Consider the following 18,644-nt stretch of genomic DNA (forward strand, 5'->3'; position numbering starts at 1 on the left):
TCTGCTGTGGTCTCAATCCTGTACTGTGTCTGTCCTGTTTCCTGGAAAGGCGACCTTTTTTTTTTTCTCTGCTATCGTGACTTTAAATGAGTATATTGTGATAAGTCATGTCTGAGTTTAGTATGCATGGCTGTATGATTTTTGGTTAATCAGTATCCGCCTTCTCATTTTAAAATTCAATTCATTTCAAGGAAGAAAAAGTATCAAATCTCTTATATAGATACTCCTTAGACCCCCTTATAGAAGATGTGTACAGATAAAATTAAATGATTATTTTCAAGAATCCGACTCCCTAGTATAAGAATTTGTAAGAAATGTGCTTGCATCTCTTAGGAAAATAAGGGTTAATTTTTATTCTTTTAGTCTTTTTCGATAAATGTTGAAGACATAATTACTAAAGAAGCTGTTAAATATGCTCATTCCTTCTTAAGAAGTGATTCACAGGATGAACTTGGTAAGTAAAACTGTTAAGAAGCTTGCATGGATGTATTCTCAGAGTAGAAACAGCGTTTCAGGGAGGAAACCAAACATTCTGCATTTTACAGCATTAAATATGTCCTGTGAAGATAACATTTCAGTTCTGGGACTTCAGGATGTGAGTAATTCAAACATATGCACTGTCAACCGTGTTTCTTTCATTCCTGTGGGAGTCATAGGAGAGCATCAACAGAGGTGAACTGAGGTAAAGGATGACTGTAGCTGAAGCAGCGCCTGGCGTACTGAGTTTTATGGATTACTTGACTGAATACAGCTAGGAACCAGTGTTTTTACATCAATCCATGATCATGCAGGTCAAGGTTTGCGTGCGAATTGACCAAGTTAATCGAATAACCGTGTTTTTGAAAGAGTAAGTATTATGTCACTTCTATCACTCTTGTTATTCACTTGCATTCATTTAAACCACGCGCCATCGTGCGTGGATTTTCTAAAATATGCAATTAAATAGTAATTTACCGAACCACCCAAAACCTATTATCAGGTGTATTTGACCCTATTATCACAAAGATGTAGGAGCACACGAGCTTAAATCCTCGCGCCACAACTCGTGTTACGGTGATGTGTTTGCGTTATAATTACAATCACACGTTACTTTAAAATCACCAATATTCTGCAGCATTTTATAGCAAAGCTATGCGGATGATTGATTTTGCCTTAGTGTATTCCTCTTCAGGATAGCAACAGTATCTTCATCCATTTGCCCTTTTGTTTGGGGGAGTCACCGGGGAAGCCTTGGTAGCACGGTTAGCCAATCAATAAAAAGCAAAGCCGCGAAGATACGCCCCTTTTGACAAAATCCGTCCAATCGGCGCGTTTCTTCAATGCCTGGGCGTTCCCATCCCCCCACCCACCCTTTTGACACTGCCCTCCCAAAGCTGTGTGGTTGAGCGAAGTGAATGACGTCTCTGCATTTGCGGGCCGCCGACGCAGGGCTGGGTTTCCATTTTCAGAGCGAGTTTCGGGGGGGATCGTCAACATGGAGCCGGAGATGGAGGACAAAACGCTGGAACTGATGGTAAGATTCGTTCCGTTGTGGCATCCTGAACACCCCAAGTGTTCAGCGCGAGTCCGAATTTGCGGGAAGCGCCGAGGCTCGATTCGACGACCGGAATGGGCTGAAGCAGCTTGTCGGGAGAGGTGGAGGAGAAAGGAGGGGGGACCAGAAATCAGAGGGAGGGCCTGAAATTATCGATACATTTTGCTAAGAATGCGCCGCATACTCGTCGGATTGACAAACAGGACATATACGTCAACATCTGGTGAATCTCGAACAAATGTTGTTGTGGATAAAATAGGTAAACAACGGGCAAATTAAAAGGTTGGTGTTCAGTCGTCGGCCGAAGACAGCCGAGGATTCTCGGGGTAGCGTTCACTGCGGTGACGCTGCGCCACTTTAACTGGGCCCTGTCTGATACTTAGCCGTCCAGCTAACACAGGCTAGAAGGCGATGAACCACGTAAATTTACGGGTATGTTATATTATATAGTTAACGTGAAGACATTCTACGTGGTAATAAACGCGTGTAACAGTCACTGGAATCCCTCAATACAACGTAATGTTGGTGGAATCGTAACAATGTGCTGCTTGTCTGTTTATATTTTCAAAGTGCGTAGAAGGAAGTGTATTGCCTTTTCATTCACATAGCGTTACCACGATTAGCGAGGTAGCAATTAGCTTAATAGCTAACGTGCTAAAAAATGCTAGGATTGACAGGCATTACCATACCAAAACAGTTAATTGGTCATGGCAGTAGACGCTGTTTGTGGTAACTAGATGCATAAACTATCAGTATGATGTCGCTTCATCTACAAACTGTCGTAGTTTGTCAACAGATAACATGGTTTGTTCGTGAAATGACGATTTCTTGATTAGCTAGCCGTCCAGGCTAACGTTAGCTCACAAATAGCTAACATTAACATAACAGGGGTCAAAGTGGTCGAAAGGAAGACGTCAATTAAGATAAAGTACAGATGTGTTTTGTCAATGAACTTCCAGGTGGATAGAGTTGTAGAATTCGTTCGTTTGGCGAGTATTTATTGTCCATAGTTGGAAATCCGCACAGCCTCAGTTTCCTCCACAAATGTATCATTTTTATCGCCATACTAACAAAGCAAGTTAGGCCCTAGAAAGTAATACGTATGGCTGTTTAGTGAATTATGTGGAAGTGACATATTCTAAAGTTACCAGCGTGAAGAGTTTGTGCCTCTTTTGCTAATTATATCCACAAATGCTACAGATGTGTATAGGCAGTGAATAACCATCGTTGGGAGAATTAATTATAAGAATAGAGACAAAAATACTAAAGGAAGCTGCTAGTAGATCACCAGACTTAACCAAAGTGTCTATAAGTCTATCAAATTTAAACAGCCATTGCAAAGATGAATACGATGTAATACATACATAACTTTCAAATCTCTAATCGATTGTTGATCTTTGAGTTAAATTACTATAAATGCTGAAAACAGAAGTTTACCATAAGTGCTCACACAGCCACAGAATAAGGAACAACTGGTGAAGATGGATTATGAGGATCAATTGTATTGATTGTATGATATGTGTCCGTAGCAGATGTAGCCCATGGGCTTTCTGAATGTACACCTCGCCTCTATTTCCTTGCTCTGTAGAATGATAACACATATCATTCTTCATTACACACTTAATACTACTTTAGCAAATATTATACATCAGTGCAGTCTGGGGACCTACAAAAAAAGACGTCTGGATTGTGTCTGTATTTAATTTGATTTTATTTTTTTGTCCCAGTGTTATTCACTAACCACTCATGAGAGTGGGGATGGCAGAACAGCGGTTGGGGTTTCTGTCAAAAACAATAGTGACATTAATTGACAATTACTCCTATTGCCCCTTCCTCTCCTCTACCTATCCCCACCCAGTTCATGTCTAATAATGCTTCTGTGTGTATGTTTATCAGTCTGTATCTTGTGTGTGAAGGAGTGTGTGTTCCTGCGCTCACTGTGCCAATGTGTGTGTAGCTCTAATACTGGTTTTTCCCCTCACTATCCCCCACCTCCTCCCCTCTTCTTCTCCCCTCACTTTTGATGGTTACACACCCACCTCCTCTCGATTTCAAACCAAACTTTATTCATGTGTTTATTTTCAATTATTTTTGAATTATGACACTTTTCCACACTCCACCTGTCCCGTTTCCTCACCACCTCCTCACCACTTCCATCCATCTGTCCATTCATTGATCCATCCATTCACTTACCTCCTTTGGTTTCCTCCTCCCAACTTCCCTCATCAACCCCCTCCTCTACTTTTCCTTTACTTCTCATCTCTGGTCTCTCGCTCCTCCCTTTCTCTTCCTCCCTCACCCTGTCCACTTCGTTCTCCTCCTCCTCCTCCTCCCTTCCTCCCTTCCTCTCTCTCTTTCACACAGTGCTCTGTGCCTCGCTCTCTCTGGCTGGGCTGCTCCTCGGTGGCTGAGAGTTTGTGTGCACTCAGGTGCCTGCAGAGCATCCCCTCCACCCGGGCTCACAACCAGGTTCTGCCTCTCTCCTCTTAATTCTGCTGCTCCTCCTCCTCTCCCTTCCCTTCCTCCCTCGCCATCTCCTCACCCTTCACTTTTCTTCGCCCACTCCACATGACTCCTCATGCCACCTTGGTGCGGACAGCACCCACTCACCCCCTCACCCTCCTACCTCCTCACCTTCCGTTGTCCTTTCCTCCCTGTTGGAAGCACACTGCTCTCAGGTTCTTCTCTGGTGCGTTCTCAAACTCTCTCTGCTGGAAACAGAATTGTAGCTTTACAAACTGTAATTGAGTTCTTTATAATCATGTCAAATCACAGTTCTGGCATCTAAATTAGACCCCAGAGCGTTTAAAAAGTCAAACAGTGATTATGCCATGTCATGAAAACAGGAGACTTTTACAAAAAGATGAGTTTGAATTGAAGGCTGTTAACCTTGGCATCCGTCGAAGGTTGGATGCAGGGGGTACCAGAGAAGAACCCCGCACTGATGAGTAACGTTTTCTCCTCTTCTACCTGGAGGTGTGAGGGCCGAGGTGGGGGGTCTTCCTTCAAGCTCTGAGGGGCTACATGCTTGCTTGCCTGCTTGCCTGGCCAGACCTGGTCTGTCTTGTTTTTGTTTTTTTTATTTCCCCCCTCCTTCTGTCTCTTCTTCTGCTCTGCATGGTCATCAACACCAGCAAGCCCATTCTGGCTTCTTGTCCTGTCTGCTTTGGTCTCAATACCTAACTGTTTTGTTTGTTTGTCTATGGTTGGCGCTAACACAACCACACAAACGTCTCTATTGGTTTTGCTCTCCAAATGCAGCAGCGTCATAGATGGATAACGCCACTGAGCAAAATCCACAACACCTCTTGAGAGGGTTCTGGTTCTGCTCAGAAAAGAATATATAGATAAGATAGTAATTCTGTTTTTAAGGCTTCTGGAGAAGCACAATATACAGGACATTGTAGCTTTGTCTTCTTTTTTTCTTTTTTTTAACCAAGATAGCCATTTTCTCTGGCAAGACTGTGACCTTGGCTCAGTCATCACCTCCACAGATATTGGGTAAAATTGACCCTCTCCCAGTTAAAGGCCTCATGTATCTTCTATCCTATAATGAGTTTGTAAAATACATCTAGGATCATGGGATTGTTCAGAAAAAAAATTAAAACTCAGAAGAAAATTGCAGATAATAATGCATTTGTACCTTTTGGCATGTTTTACATGTAGTTATGTTTTTGTAGGGTTGCCCAGTTCTTGCTCATTTCCCATGGTTTGTGGTGTGTCCTTTACAGCGTCTTTGTAGTTCAGGAATGTGCCAATTTGATGAAAATTGTAATTTTACAGGATGCAAACGTGTTGGTTCAAGATGGTCATGGCTAAAACCAGTAAACATCAATCCCCCTAACAGAATAGCAGGTCTTCTGGTTGGTTTGTGGATGTAATTATGAATATAAGATTATGATATTGTTGTATGATATTGGCTGTCCCTAATTTCCAAAGAAGTGGATATGCTATAAATACTATAAAGTGTTCATCATTATATTTTGAATGTATTAAATGTAAGAGCAAGGCTAATTGGTAAGGCCATGTTTTGTGCCATAATCATTTATTTTAATTTAAATTGTATGCAGTGCACTTGTAAAGGACTCAAAACATTGTAAGACTTTGGTCATGCTAGAAATGGGTGGGATCCGGTTACCTCAGAGGTTTTTTATTCCTACCCTCCTCGTATGCTGTAAAACTACTATCTGATGTTAGTTTCATTACAGTCATGCCTGAGTTGCTGCCAGTGACATACCCAAGATGCTGCAGTTTAATTTCCTGTCCAGACTACTTAGCCCACATCACAGACAAGCAAGCAAGCAAATAGATTCCTTTTGTTGCAGTGCTCAGTTTTTTTCACTCCATATGTGTGTGTGTGTGTGTGTGCGTGTGTGTGTACGTATGCACGGGTGTTTGTGCGTGCACGCCTCAGAAGTCATGATGGTTACCCTTCCTTGGCTGTGTTTGTGGCACTCTTGTGTCCAGCGCTGTCCACGCTGCTGCCCTGGCTCTCTCGGTGCCTTGAACACAGATGAAGAGAACAAAACTCTGACCCGCACCTTCTCTTTGTTTTGTTCTTTCATTACAGAACACGTCGGGGATGGATTCGCAGAACCTTGTGGACGATCTGTCGCCAAAGAAGAACACAGTTCTCAAGGTGTGTGTGGACTGATTGTGTATCCGTCTCCACAGCTTGCTGAAAAATAGAGAGCTACAGCTCAGTTGAATCAAGATATACAAGTTCATAAAAAGCTCAGAGGCTTCAAAATCATCGAAAATATGAGAAAGTACACTTTTATTAATGTTAGAATATAATTTATGTTGGATTGACATGCTGTTGATCATGACGATTTATTTTAAAGCTTTTTCCTATTCCCACAAAGCCCCACCACTATGAGCTTCTAGTGGTTTAACGAGCTTCAACCCATTGCAATGAAAATTGATTTTTTTACTTGGTCCATTCTGCAACAATAAGATCTCCCACTTGATACTGTACACAGACTAAAGCCCAATACGACAACTGTCATTTTCAGTCCCCATTTTAATCCAACACATTTAGGCTGGAAGAATGTTCTTTATCAATAAATTGACAGATTTTTCTAGATTGATTGATTGATTGATTGATCATTTGGTCTATAAAATGTCAGTCACAAGGTAATGTCTTTAAATGTCCTGTTTTGTCAACTCAGAACCCAAAGATATTCAGTATACAGTTATATACATCAGAGCTAGAAAGGGCAAGAAATCTACATACTTGAGGCTGAAAACGGCATGAAATCCACAACTACATCAAACAATCAATTTATCGACTAATGGTTGCAGCTCGACAACAAAGTAATTGCAGTAATGATAAAGGACTGTAAAGTAATTGAGATGTTGTATTAAAGATGCAACGCAAGAGAACCTCAACATGACACAATTTGCTGCATGTGAAACTCTGAAAATATATAGATACTTGGTTCAAAACATTTCATAAATCTGAGTGTACCCTCTGATCCTTACAGCTTAGTAATGGTCCCGTCGTGGGGTCCCGTAAGCGTCCGTCAGAGGGGAACTATGAGAAGGAGAAGGAACACTGCATCACCCTGTTTGACCAGTGGTCGGAGGCCGACCAGGTAGAGTTTGTAGAACGTCTGATCTCCCGTATGTGCCACTACCAGCACGGCCACATCAACTCCTACCTCAAACCCATGCTGCAGAGGGACTTCATCACTGCGCTGCCAGGTACAGATTCAGACAGATATGAATGCAACTGCTCCAGTGTTGGCTTCATCTTCCCATACCTGAATACACATTTAGGAATGCACAAAACTAATCATCAGAGGTCCTAATTTGGAAAAAGAGATTATTTTAAGGTTATCTATATATTTTTTTCCAAGCATCCAAATACGATACGATATGATATCCTTTATTGTCCCGTTCAGGGAAATTTGTCTTGGACTCAAATGTGTTTCCTGCTGCATAGGACCAAATGTTATTTGTAAAATTCTTATCTTGGTTTCTGTATTAGTTTTCAGGTTTTTTAAGGCTTTTTTAATATTTGAAATAAATCGCAATAAACACGGATTACTTTTGAAAAGTAAAATCTGAAAATAATGATCCTCAGGCACAAATAAACAAACCAGACGAGATGCTATTAATTTTTCAGCAAGCACTCACTCAGCCCCTTCTCTTCCTCCCTCCAGCCCAAGGCTTGGATCACATAGCGGAGAACATCCTGTCTTTCCTGGATGCACGCTCGCTATGCTCAGCAGAGCTGGTGTGTAAGGAGTGGCAGAGGGTCATCTCTGAAGGTATGCTGTGGAAGAAGCTCATCGAACGCATGGTCCGCACCGACCCGCTCTGGAAAGGCCTGTCTGAGAGACACCAGTGGTGAGAAAGGACATAGACCTGTTTGCAATCACTTAAAGGGGTATCTATCCTACTGTTGCTTTACATTAAGATCTAAAAAGGCTTCAGTCTGGAAGAAATGAAGAAGATGTTTTTTGAGGATTCATGTAAACTACTAGTTTCCAGTCTGCCTGTTATGGCTTGTAATTTAAGATAAAAGAAAGGAAGAGAAGGAGAAAGTATAGTTATACTTGGTTGGTCTTGAGTGTCTATTGTATGTGGAAAGAAAATCCCAGTGGATACAAAGCAGATGTCATTCTTTCATTTTTCTTGCCCCAGGGAGAAATATCTGTTCAAGAACCGCACGGCTGAAGTCCCACCCAACTCTTACTATCACTCCCTTTATCCCAAGATCATTCAAGACATAGAGGTAAGAGACAGTAAGATGGATTTTAGTATTTAACTGGACACATTTTTAGAGATTTTAGTTCTTTTTGGTAAGTGTATTGTTGTACCAGATATTTATTTATAGTATCTTCCTTCCTAGTTTAAAATGTCACTTCTCCATCTGCTGGGAAAGTATTGCAGTATGACAAAAACTCTGTGAAATAGGGTTGAGAAGGATGACTATTTTCATAATTGATTAATCTGAGAATTATTTTCATAGTTTTCATAGAAATTTTGATGAACATTTTTACTTAATTTTTGACATCTTTCAGACAAAGTGTTCGTCTAATGGAGTTAAGTCAATATGTAGCAAATGTATTGGCCTCTTCAAGTCAGAAGACTCTGTAAATGTTGCTCCACTCATGTAGAAAAGCTTATTTAAAAAGTTGAGCTGATTACCTTGGGTGTCATTCGAATCACAGCAATCTCATGACCACTTTCCTGCTCACTAGCTGTCAAATCAGTTTCTATCCCCTCTAATGACATTATGTAATATGATATTTGCCTCCATCTGTATTTCATTGGTTGCATTCTGTGTCTTCCTCTTTCCTCTAGACTATTGAGGCTAATTGGCGATGTGGGAGACACAACTTGCAGAGGATTCAGTGTCGCTCAGAAAATAGTAAAGGGGTTTACTGTCTCCAGTACGACGATGACAAGATCATCAGTGGCCTTAGGGACAATTCAATTAAGGTACGTGTGTATTGAACATCAAGGGCATGACTTGGCCAACTCTATACCCTGCCGCCCACTGAATCATTTTCTGAACTTGGACCTTGGCGATCTGTATAGTAGACATGGTAATAAGTATTAGATTTAATTTACAAATCAATGAAAAGGCAACAATAAGTCAGGCGATGCCCTTACAATTCCTGGTAACAAAAACCTATTACCAAGAATTATAGCTGATCGCGCCTGTTGTGTACCACAGCAAAGCACAAGGATGTGAAACCATCATCAATACCAGCTGATTTACTTAGAAATATGGTTACGGTGGTGACACAATTTTCCCACCAACTTATAAGCTTGTGACAGCACAGGTGTTCCCCTGTACACATTTTACAAGATGAGACTTACTATCCTGGGAGTGTAGTGTTAATTTACCGCTAATGCATAGTGGACATCCCTACTGCTGCAGCTTCACATTAAAAGCATTTTACTGGCGAAATACTCATTGACATTTTATGAAGCAGGTTATTCACAGGAAATGCAATTTGTTTAGCGCTCACAGCTGTTGTTCATCCAAAAATGCAACTACAGTGCAAAACACTGGTCATATCCGGCATTTGTTTACAGTGGATCAGTTTGAAATATGTCAGGGAGTATTTTTATACAGCGTTACAAACTGTTATCTGGTTCCTTATTAGCATTAGCATTGGCTGTGTCCGAAATCGTTTACAACTGGCTATAAAATAGACTGTATAGTGAGTTCGCCCTTTTGTAAAGCCACCTGAAGTTCAGTGGGAATCACTACACTCTGTGTAATTGACTCAAAGTATCCCACATTGCATCCTGAAAAGTAGTTTACAGCCAATATTGTAAACTAGGTTGTGTTCAAAAGTGTTTTTTTCATTTGAGCTCACTGTATAGTCCTCTATTTAGTACTCTAAAGGTAGTGAGTAGGGAGCAGTGAGTAAGGACACAACCATCATGTTTTAATCCCAAATATTGCCAAATGCCTTTTCGCTTTGACAACAAATCTTGGCCATTGTCTTTTTGGTCATGTCTCCTTACTCTTGTCACTTGGTAAGTGAAATGTGAATCCTGCGACTCTGCTGCTGCACAGAGCAGACACCTTGACTTTAGTGTCCATTGTCAGTCTAAGTATCGATTGTTTTCAAAACGACTGTGTGGGTGGAGGACAAGTTGCAGTTGCAACAGGAACACAGTGTAACACAGTGACATGGACTACTGCAGCAAGCCTAGTTAGAAATAATTTAAACTTTTTAACAGAATTACTTTTTACCTCCTTTTTATAGTGTATTTCTACATGATTACTGGTAAATATATTTTTACAGCACAGATTTTATGTCAAGCTCAAGGGAACTTGGTACACGGTGGATAAATTGAGGTTATTTGTTATTCCTTCTTTGGCCATCACACCTGATAAGTTCACATTTTCCACACTTGCCACTTATAGGAATTATCAATGACAACTTCATCATCTTTACACATCCAAAGTGTTTCCTCATAAATAAAATCTCATAAATAGTTTTCTCTTACTGTTAATGTAGTCATGCTGGTCCAAACTGACACGTAGAAGAAATTAACATCAGTCCCTTTTTACGTTTAAGCGGCAATGGAGAGAGCCAGGAGTGTTGGCTGTGAGAAAGACATGCATGCTGCGTGTGTGGTTGTTTTCCTCCAACCTGGCTTTATGCATTTATGAATTGAATCTTTTCTTCTTGCTCAGTATGGCTTATCATCTTATTGTCTGTGGCGCTGAGCTAAACCAGCAGACACTAAGACAGAACACAAGCGAATTACCGGATAAAAAGGCTCAGCTCCAGACCCGTTGTGTTTTCTGTCTGCCCTGGGAGGAGCGGAGAGGAGAGTAGAAGAAGAAGATGATGATGATGATGATGATGATGATGATGATGAAGAGGCGGGGGGGATGTAGGGAGGAGAAGAGCGGATTTGTCTTATTGTTCTGAAGGAGGCTGATGCACACCCAGAGTAGTGCTGAATGGCTCTTACATATAACACACAGACCTCAGCGCAGCAGTGGGGAAATGGGGCATGAACGCTGCTGAGAGAATAGGCCATTCTTAGAATGACCCAAATCTGTAACCTTATCAAAACAACTTATTTCTCCTCTTTCTCCTCCTCTGTTGATATCTCCCACTCACTCGTATCCTTCCCTTCTCTTCCTCCTCCACCTGTTCTTTTCTCATCACAGATTTGGGATAAGCAGTCTCTGGAGTGTCTGAAGATACTGACCGGTCACACAGGTTCAGTGTTGTGTCTGCAGTATGATGAGAGGGTCATCGTCACCGGGTCTTCTGACTCAACTGTCAGGTATGACGCAAATGTAGCTGCAGAAAGCACACACTGTACTGGCATAGATCTCAACGCTGCATCAGCAGGCTTAAACCTGGTGGAAATCATTGAAGTCGTTGTGAAGTTGTTGTCAGTTATGTTGAATGTGTGGGTGACTTAATAAGTCTATGCTTGGATCAAATGTCAGTCATTTATCTATATTTACGAACCCACATTCAGTTTGAGCACAGTGTAAATCCTTATGTCATAGTAGAACATAATGAGACCAAAAGCAGATGGCATTTGAAAATAGTTAAGTATGATCCTTATGTAATGGACTTTGACAGAACTTGTGTAGCAGTTAGAAGTGCTACACTTACTTCATTATGGATTATTTTCACAGTATAGGCATTGGATGTTATATTAAAAAGTCATGTCAATATTCTGTCCAACAAAATTGCTCATGGCATTATCTCTAGAATCATTAAAATATTCTTAAAACTTTAAAAGTAGAAAAAAAACAAAAGCATATCGCTCTCACCTGACTTTTTGTTAGGAAACAAATATTTTTATTGCGTCATAGAAGAGGACACAGATCTTTAAAAAAAACAAACAAACAAAGGATCTTAAATAGAGTCTTTCTTACCAAATAAAAGATAAATAAATCCCCATTCTTTATTTTGGATCTGTAGAATCGACATAAATTTCGGAAGTCAATAAAGGTAGGACATCAGCAAGCTAGCTTTTTCCATTCATGTGAGCATATTCACTATGTTCTCGATACACGATTATCCATATAATAAAAATTCTCAGCAATCAACCTATTGTGAGAGGTTTGGATGATGATGATCGGCGTTATCAGGTAATCGTTGCAAAAAAATCTGAAATATGCTGGTCAAAAGCATCCCAATGACGTCTTCAAACTACTTTTTTGGTTGCGTTAAGAAGCTACATGAAACCATCAAATGTTGCAAACTGACCTGAACAATGAATTGATCAGCAAAAAAGTTTGATTAATTAATTGATCAGAAGTGTTGCAGTTCGAATAGCAGTCAGATTGTAAGTCAAAACTGATTCAGACTCTCCCCATGTTTCTTTTTGGCTTGAGTACTCTACTAAAGACAAGTTACTAACATGAGTTTTGAGGATTTTTGTTTCATGTACAGAAGTTTAAAAAAGCAGGATAGTTGACTTTAAAAGCTCCAGTGTGGGCGTCATGCAACAACTGTGTTCCTGCACAGCTTCTCTAACTGAAAAGAATGCTTCACAGTGGAGATCAGGTTAGGTCAGATACACGGGGATGCACTTGAATGATACTAAATCATACATATCAATAATAAATGGATTGTTATTCATATATAATTGTTCAGCCTTTCAAAAAAGCCTTTTGGAGTGCATCAAAGGGATATAATGAATAGTTTGTCAGCACAGCAACATATACAAAACTACACACCGTACAGTTTGTCTGAGGAGGTGATTTGTGATTTGTTTCAAACCTGCCATGAACTTTCTGCAAAATATCTCACACAAAATACATCGCTGCTATCAAACCGGTCAAGTGCTGGTGATTTGAAAGATGACGATTTTGAACGCAAGAAGGAGGAAAGTGAATTTTGTTTATGACTTACTTTGTAAAATGTACCTTCCTGATGTATGGCAACTTGAAATTGTGTCTTATTTCATAAGGAGTTGGATTTATAATCATTACTGGAGATAGTGGGATAAGTTTTATTGCAGATATTTAAAGACCTGGCTTGTGTTGTCTGTGTTGACACTTGCTTGGCTACTGCACACAGAAGCTCAACATTAATGCTCTTATTACTTCACACTTCAGCCGTACTCGCTGGGCTGTATCCAAGGAAAATGTGACTTGACTTCCTTAGCAACTGCTTGACAGGCACTTTGTTTGTAGGTTTAGCTGTCAGCTTTTCCAGAGTGTTCTGTGTTTGACTCTGAAAGCCCAGCGATGTAGTTCAGTAACATGTTCTCCACAGCCAATAGTGCGTGTGTGTGTGTCCATTGTAAAACTAATAAACATAATTCTCTCGTGTCTCCATTGTTTTCCTTTTTCCTCTGCTCCCATTACATTTCTTTTCCACTCCCTATTGTCAACCTTCTTTTCTTTGATTTGGACCTCTCCTCCCACTGCCCCCATCTCATTATTTTTTCCTACTCACCCCTTCCTTCTATCTTTTTCCACTCTTCTCACCCCTCCCTTCTTATTCCACATCCCAATTTCCCCTTCCTGCCCCATCCCACCTTTTCTCTCTCTACCACCTTTGCCCTCATCATCTCTCCATCATTCATCCTCCTGTTTACCTCCACACGTCTCCTTCTACCTGTTCTGCCTCTGCAGGGTGTGGGAAGTGACGACGGGCGAGGTACTGAACACACTGATCCACCACAACGAGGCAGTTCTTCATTTGCGCTTCGCCAACGGCCTGATGGTCACCTGCTCCAAGGACCGTTCTATTGCCGTCTGGGACATGGCCTCTCCTACTGACATAAGCCTACGTCGTGTCCTTGTGGGACACCGGGCTGCTGTCAACGTGGTCGACTTTGACGACAAATATATCGTGTCAGCCTCAGGGGACCGCACCATCAAGGTAACAAGAGCAGCCAGTACAAAGTTGGATTTGAGTGTGAATTAATGGCCGCTGATCCTTTCATCGGAACGAGAAATGTCTTATTCTGTAGTTTTGAAGTGTTTCTGTGTTGCTCTCCTGTAGGTATGGAGCACCAGCACCTGTGAGTTTGTACGCACTCTTAATGGTCATAAGCGGGGTATTGCCTGTCTACAGTACAGAGATCGCTTGGTGGTCAGCGGCTCATCTGACAACACAATCCGGTACGTGAGTGAGATTGAACGTGTGTAACATGTGTTCAAAGTTGCATTGTTGAAAAGAGTATTGACAGATTATGTAACGTACAAGTTAGACCACTTTGCTTAACGCTTATGAGTGCAGCGTTAACTTCACTCAACTCACTAAATTATGATAAAAATGTTGTTTTATATAATACCACTGTAACCTAAACAAACTGTAGGGGCTAATGTTGCTAATGCTTCTCTTTCTGCAGGTTATGGGACATAGAGTGTGGGGCATGTTTGCGAGTGCTGGAAGGTCATGAGGAGTTGGTGCGCTGCATTCGCTTTGACAACAAAAGGATTGTCAGTGGCGCCTACGACGGGTCAGTCTCACGCACACACACACATACACACAAAGCTTTGTTCACAGAGACACATTTTGTTCCTGACATTGTGTCGTCTCATGTTTCTCTCTGCAGTAAGATCAAGGTGTGGGACCTGCAGGCAGCCCTGGACCCACGAGCCCCCGCCAGCACATTATGTCTGCGCACACTAGTGGTGAGTGTCACAGAGCTTTTTGCAGCATCACACCAGGCTGAATCAGAGTCGACTGCAAAACAGAATTAATATCAGAAGCTAACAAACAGTCATTCACGCTGTACACTGGTTGATCAACCCTCACTTTCCGCTGCATTGCATCGGTGGCGTACCAGTACTTTAACATCATTTTATAATTCTATGTTTTCAGGAACACTCTGGCCGCGTGTTCCGCCTCCAGTTCGATGAGTTTCAGATCATCAGCAGTTCTCACGACGACACCATTCTGATCTGGGACTTTCTGAACGTCTCGACCAATGGCCAGTCAGAGGGACGGTCTCCCTCCCGCACCTACACTTACATTTCTAGATAGCAGGTACGAAGACACACGTGTTCACACTTAGTTGATGAGACCTTAGTGTAATCGTGTTATCATCTTCGGTCTGTATGTTGGACCCATTTGTGATCGCAAACTATTTTCTATCCCCCAGGTGGCGCCACCCATCGCACCCTTTCTTGGAGGAGCCCAGGGCTGATTGGCTGATGGGTGCATCCGTCGCGGAAAGGAGCCCATCTCTTCTCCTCCTTCCTCGTCATCTCTCTGTCCACCTCCCACCCCGCCTCCCCCCGCCACCTCCACCTCCCTGCCCGTTCTGACAGACTCTCGAGCTTGTGCCCATCGCCTACCAGTACTGAGACATGCACTCACAGACACACACACAGGTCAACACTGATGAGGATTCCCTCCTACAGAACCAACGCGACTTTCCCAAGAAGTTCACCTTCTACTACTAATTTATGTTTTGTAAAGTACACTAATGTCAGTATTAACTTAGACATGATGTAAGTCACAAGCTCCCTTTTTCCCCCTTGATACAAACTTAAAGCAGCTTCTGCTCCTCAGTTTTCCACCCCTGCCAAAACAGGTTTCCACAGATATGGAATCGCTTATAGATATATATTTATATATATGACACCTATACACACGCACGCATACACACACAGACACACACACACACACACACACACACAGACAGTGGCACAGTTGGACAGAGGATGACCGGAGCTGTGATGCGGGAGACAGAGACTCTTTACTCAGCTCCAGGAAAGGAGGGAAGGATCGGAGATGGAGGGAGTGAACGAGGGAGAACTGTGTCGGGGATGACCCCCCCCCCCCCCCCTCCCTGCTTCCTCTCACTCCCTCTCACTCCTCCTTGTCTCTCTCTCCCCTCTCGCCCCCCCCTTCCCTTCTAACCTCCAGAGATGCACACTCGCTTGGAATATGGGGGCGCACACACTCAAGTTTGCGTGAGTGTGTGTTTGTGTATGTGGACTTGTGAAACGGCAGAACAGAGCAGAAGCGTCAAACAGACAGACATGCATGTGAGGTTGCCACGGATACAGCATCCCGGTACACCTCTGCTTTTTTTTTCTCTTTAACTCTTACTTTCTTACTGTTTTTTATTACTGTTTTTTTTCTCATTTTATTTGAGTATTTTGGTTCTTAGTACAAAAATCATACTAAGCGTAGTCCTCTTTCTCTTTCCCTCTCTCTCACTGTCTTTCCCGTCATTCTTTCTTCTAACTTCGACCCTTGTTCATCTGTCCCTTTCACTCCATCTTCTCTCCCCCGTCATCTACGTGCTTGCTTTGGTTATGAGAGAAGCTGGAACTCAAGAGCTCAAATTTAGCTGTAAACGGAGTTGTCTTGTCAAAAATTGTGTTGTATATTAAAAATGATTTTTTAAAGAAGAAAATGACCTTATTGTGAATAAAGTACTTGACAGTGGTGGAGTGTTGAGCCAACTGTAACATGAATGAGTGTCTAATTGTCTGTCTGTTCTCGTCTGTGTATGTGTGGGTGGGTGGATTTGACACTCAGAACTCTTCAGTCCATTTGTACTTCAGACAAACAGTTGGGAACCTGTGGCTGTCCTCCTGAGGAGGACAAAAAATGTAGATATTTATTTGCAGAGTTGTGGACTCTAGTCTTTGTGACTTGGACTTGAGTCGACTCAAGCCACTGTTTTGATGACTTGCAGCTTGACTTGACAAAATAAATCGAGTGTGATTGGACTAGAAAGTTAAAGATTTGTGACTTGACTTTAAGCATGATGACTCAATTGACTGTTAATTTTATGTTGTCAGTTTAATTTAGTTTTGTTGTCAGTATTTCTGTTTGACAGTGATGGGAGATGATTCTTTTTTATTTTATTGAAGAAATTGGAGGAGAAGAAATGCATTTAAGTGATTTGTTTTTTGTCCATCAAATTCTATTTTCACTAAATATCACTAATGACACAATTTCAGTTGTTTTTACCAAGAAAAAGAATGAGTTGGGACTAACTTGAGACTTTGACCAAATTACTTGAGTCACATGTCTGTTTGTCATTTTTATGTTGGAAATGTGTGGTTGTTCTCAACAAACACTCGTTTTTGTTTTTTGTGAAACAGTTTTAACTTTAGCATCCAGTTACCAGATTTTTCTGGAGACCACAGCATCTTGCGGTCTTCCAGAGTGGAGTTTGCTGTGGAAGACATGAATGAAAGCTTGATGACCAAAATCCAAAATCCTTACTCAAGGGCTAAACATGTTCACAAAGTTCAAGAAAGCATTTACACTCCACCTAAAACTGAGTGAATTTACTGACAGATCAGTAACCTGGTTTTTATCTTGTTTGAAATATATTCACATGGAACATCAGAAACCCGCTTATTGAAATTAATAGTTTTATGATCATCTGTGTTCAGTGTTATCTTGATAACCTGCCATCCTCTGTTTTGGACCGAAAAACCGTATCCTGGCTGTGCATTTCCAGGTGTCTCAAATTCAGGATATGATGTTTAAACTAGCAACATATAGCCCAGACAGTCAAGTTCAGCACTGAGATACGAGTGTGTAAGTAAACACACTCCGATCTCTGATTGTACTGTGAGAGAACTGATGGAATGTGATGTGATAAAGTTTAAGAACACAAACCGGCTGCTGTTAAATGTAAATGATCTACAGATGATGTAAATATGGACGACAACACTGTGGTAAGTTGTTTTAAATCATCATTTAAGTCTTAAAGTCTTGACACACATTGGCTTCAGTTAATTTTACTCTACTTCTGATGCAAGAATCCCATGTATTCACTTGACCAATTTTTCAGTTTTCAGACCTTCATCAAATTAAATGAAGACTGTCAATATGAAACATTAATAAGACGAGTACAAGTGATTTAAAAGTACGCAGAATTCCAGACAATTAAAAGTAGCTGAATTCATGTCAACTTTTTTTTTTGTTTGGGATCACATTTTTTATCACAAATTCACTGTTAACAGTTTTTATTCTAGACACTGGTGTGCAAAAACGGTAACACTTGGTCATAACTGTCATTAATGAAGGGTGAAATTAATTAAATGTATAGTTAATTAAACGTTAAAGTTACTTCACTGGTAAAGATTAACTTAACAGTCTATTAACCATTACTAACCAACTATTATTAACATCAGTTTCAAATTTGATAAATAAAAGGTTTATAAATAATTTTGCAATGTCTGTTTGTCAATTGTCTAAAAGTTAATTAATTGTGAACTTACCGTTTGTTAATGATGTTTCTCACGAAATGTTTCTGCAGAAACGTATTGTCATATTTGTTACTTTTCACAATTTTGACTTGAAGTCATTTAAAGCAACAAAATGTAACTTTCTGGAGACGACTGTTCATTGTTGAGTCTCATACACAGGTGTTCACATGCTGATTATTTGGGTTTGTGGCCCTGATGAGTACCAACAATCATCTATCCGCTTGAAAGTTACATATTGTTGCTCTAACATGAACCAAATGTTTAGTCAAGCCGTGCTGAGATGACATTACCGGTGTGTTCAGGACGGCCACCAGGTGGGAGTATAAACCCAGCCATCTCCATCAGTGTTATGTGTTTATGAGACTTGGGCTCTGACTGTTTGGTAGCCAAGTTTTGAGTCTAAATAACCTGTTACACTAGATCACATACCCAGTCTTGTAAACAGTGTAACTGTGA

General features: G+C 41.0%; 1 protein-coding gene across 2 annotated transcripts; it reads left to right on the forward strand.

Annotated features, from left to right (window-relative positions):
• The first annotated feature begins 1,361 nt into the window (after positions 1–1,361).
• On the forward strand, positions 1,362–16,433 carry fbxw11a (F-box and WD repeat domain containing 11a). Of its 2 annotated transcripts, XM_030396713.1 has the most exons (14): positions 1,362–1,513; positions 3,899–4,003; positions 6,105–6,173; positions 7,021–7,240; positions 7,702–7,888; positions 8,186–8,276; positions 8,849–8,986; positions 11,193–11,311; positions 13,629–13,878; positions 14,002–14,120; positions 14,351–14,461; positions 14,558–14,636; positions 14,827–14,991; positions 15,107–16,433. In XM_030396713.1, exons 1-13 carry the CDS (start codon positions 1,475–1,477, stop codon positions 14,986–14,988), a joined length of 1,689 nt encoding a protein of 562 aa, XP_030252573.1. In that variant the 5' UTR covers positions 1,362–1,474; the 3' UTR covers positions 14,989–14,991; positions 15,107–16,433. The 2 variants fall into 2 exon arrangements, with proteins under 2 accessions (XP_030252573.1, XP_030252574.1); XM_030396714.1 differs by lacking the exon at positions 3,899–4,003.
• The last annotated feature ends 2,211 nt before the right edge of the window (positions 16,434–18,644 follow it).

This window comes from Sparus aurata, chromosome 18 (assembly GCF_900880675.1).
Source record: "Sparus aurata chromosome 18, fSpaAur1.1, whole genome shotgun sequence".
Classification (NCBI taxonomy): Eukaryota; Metazoa; Chordata; class Actinopteri; order Spariformes; family Sparidae; genus Sparus; species Sparus aurata.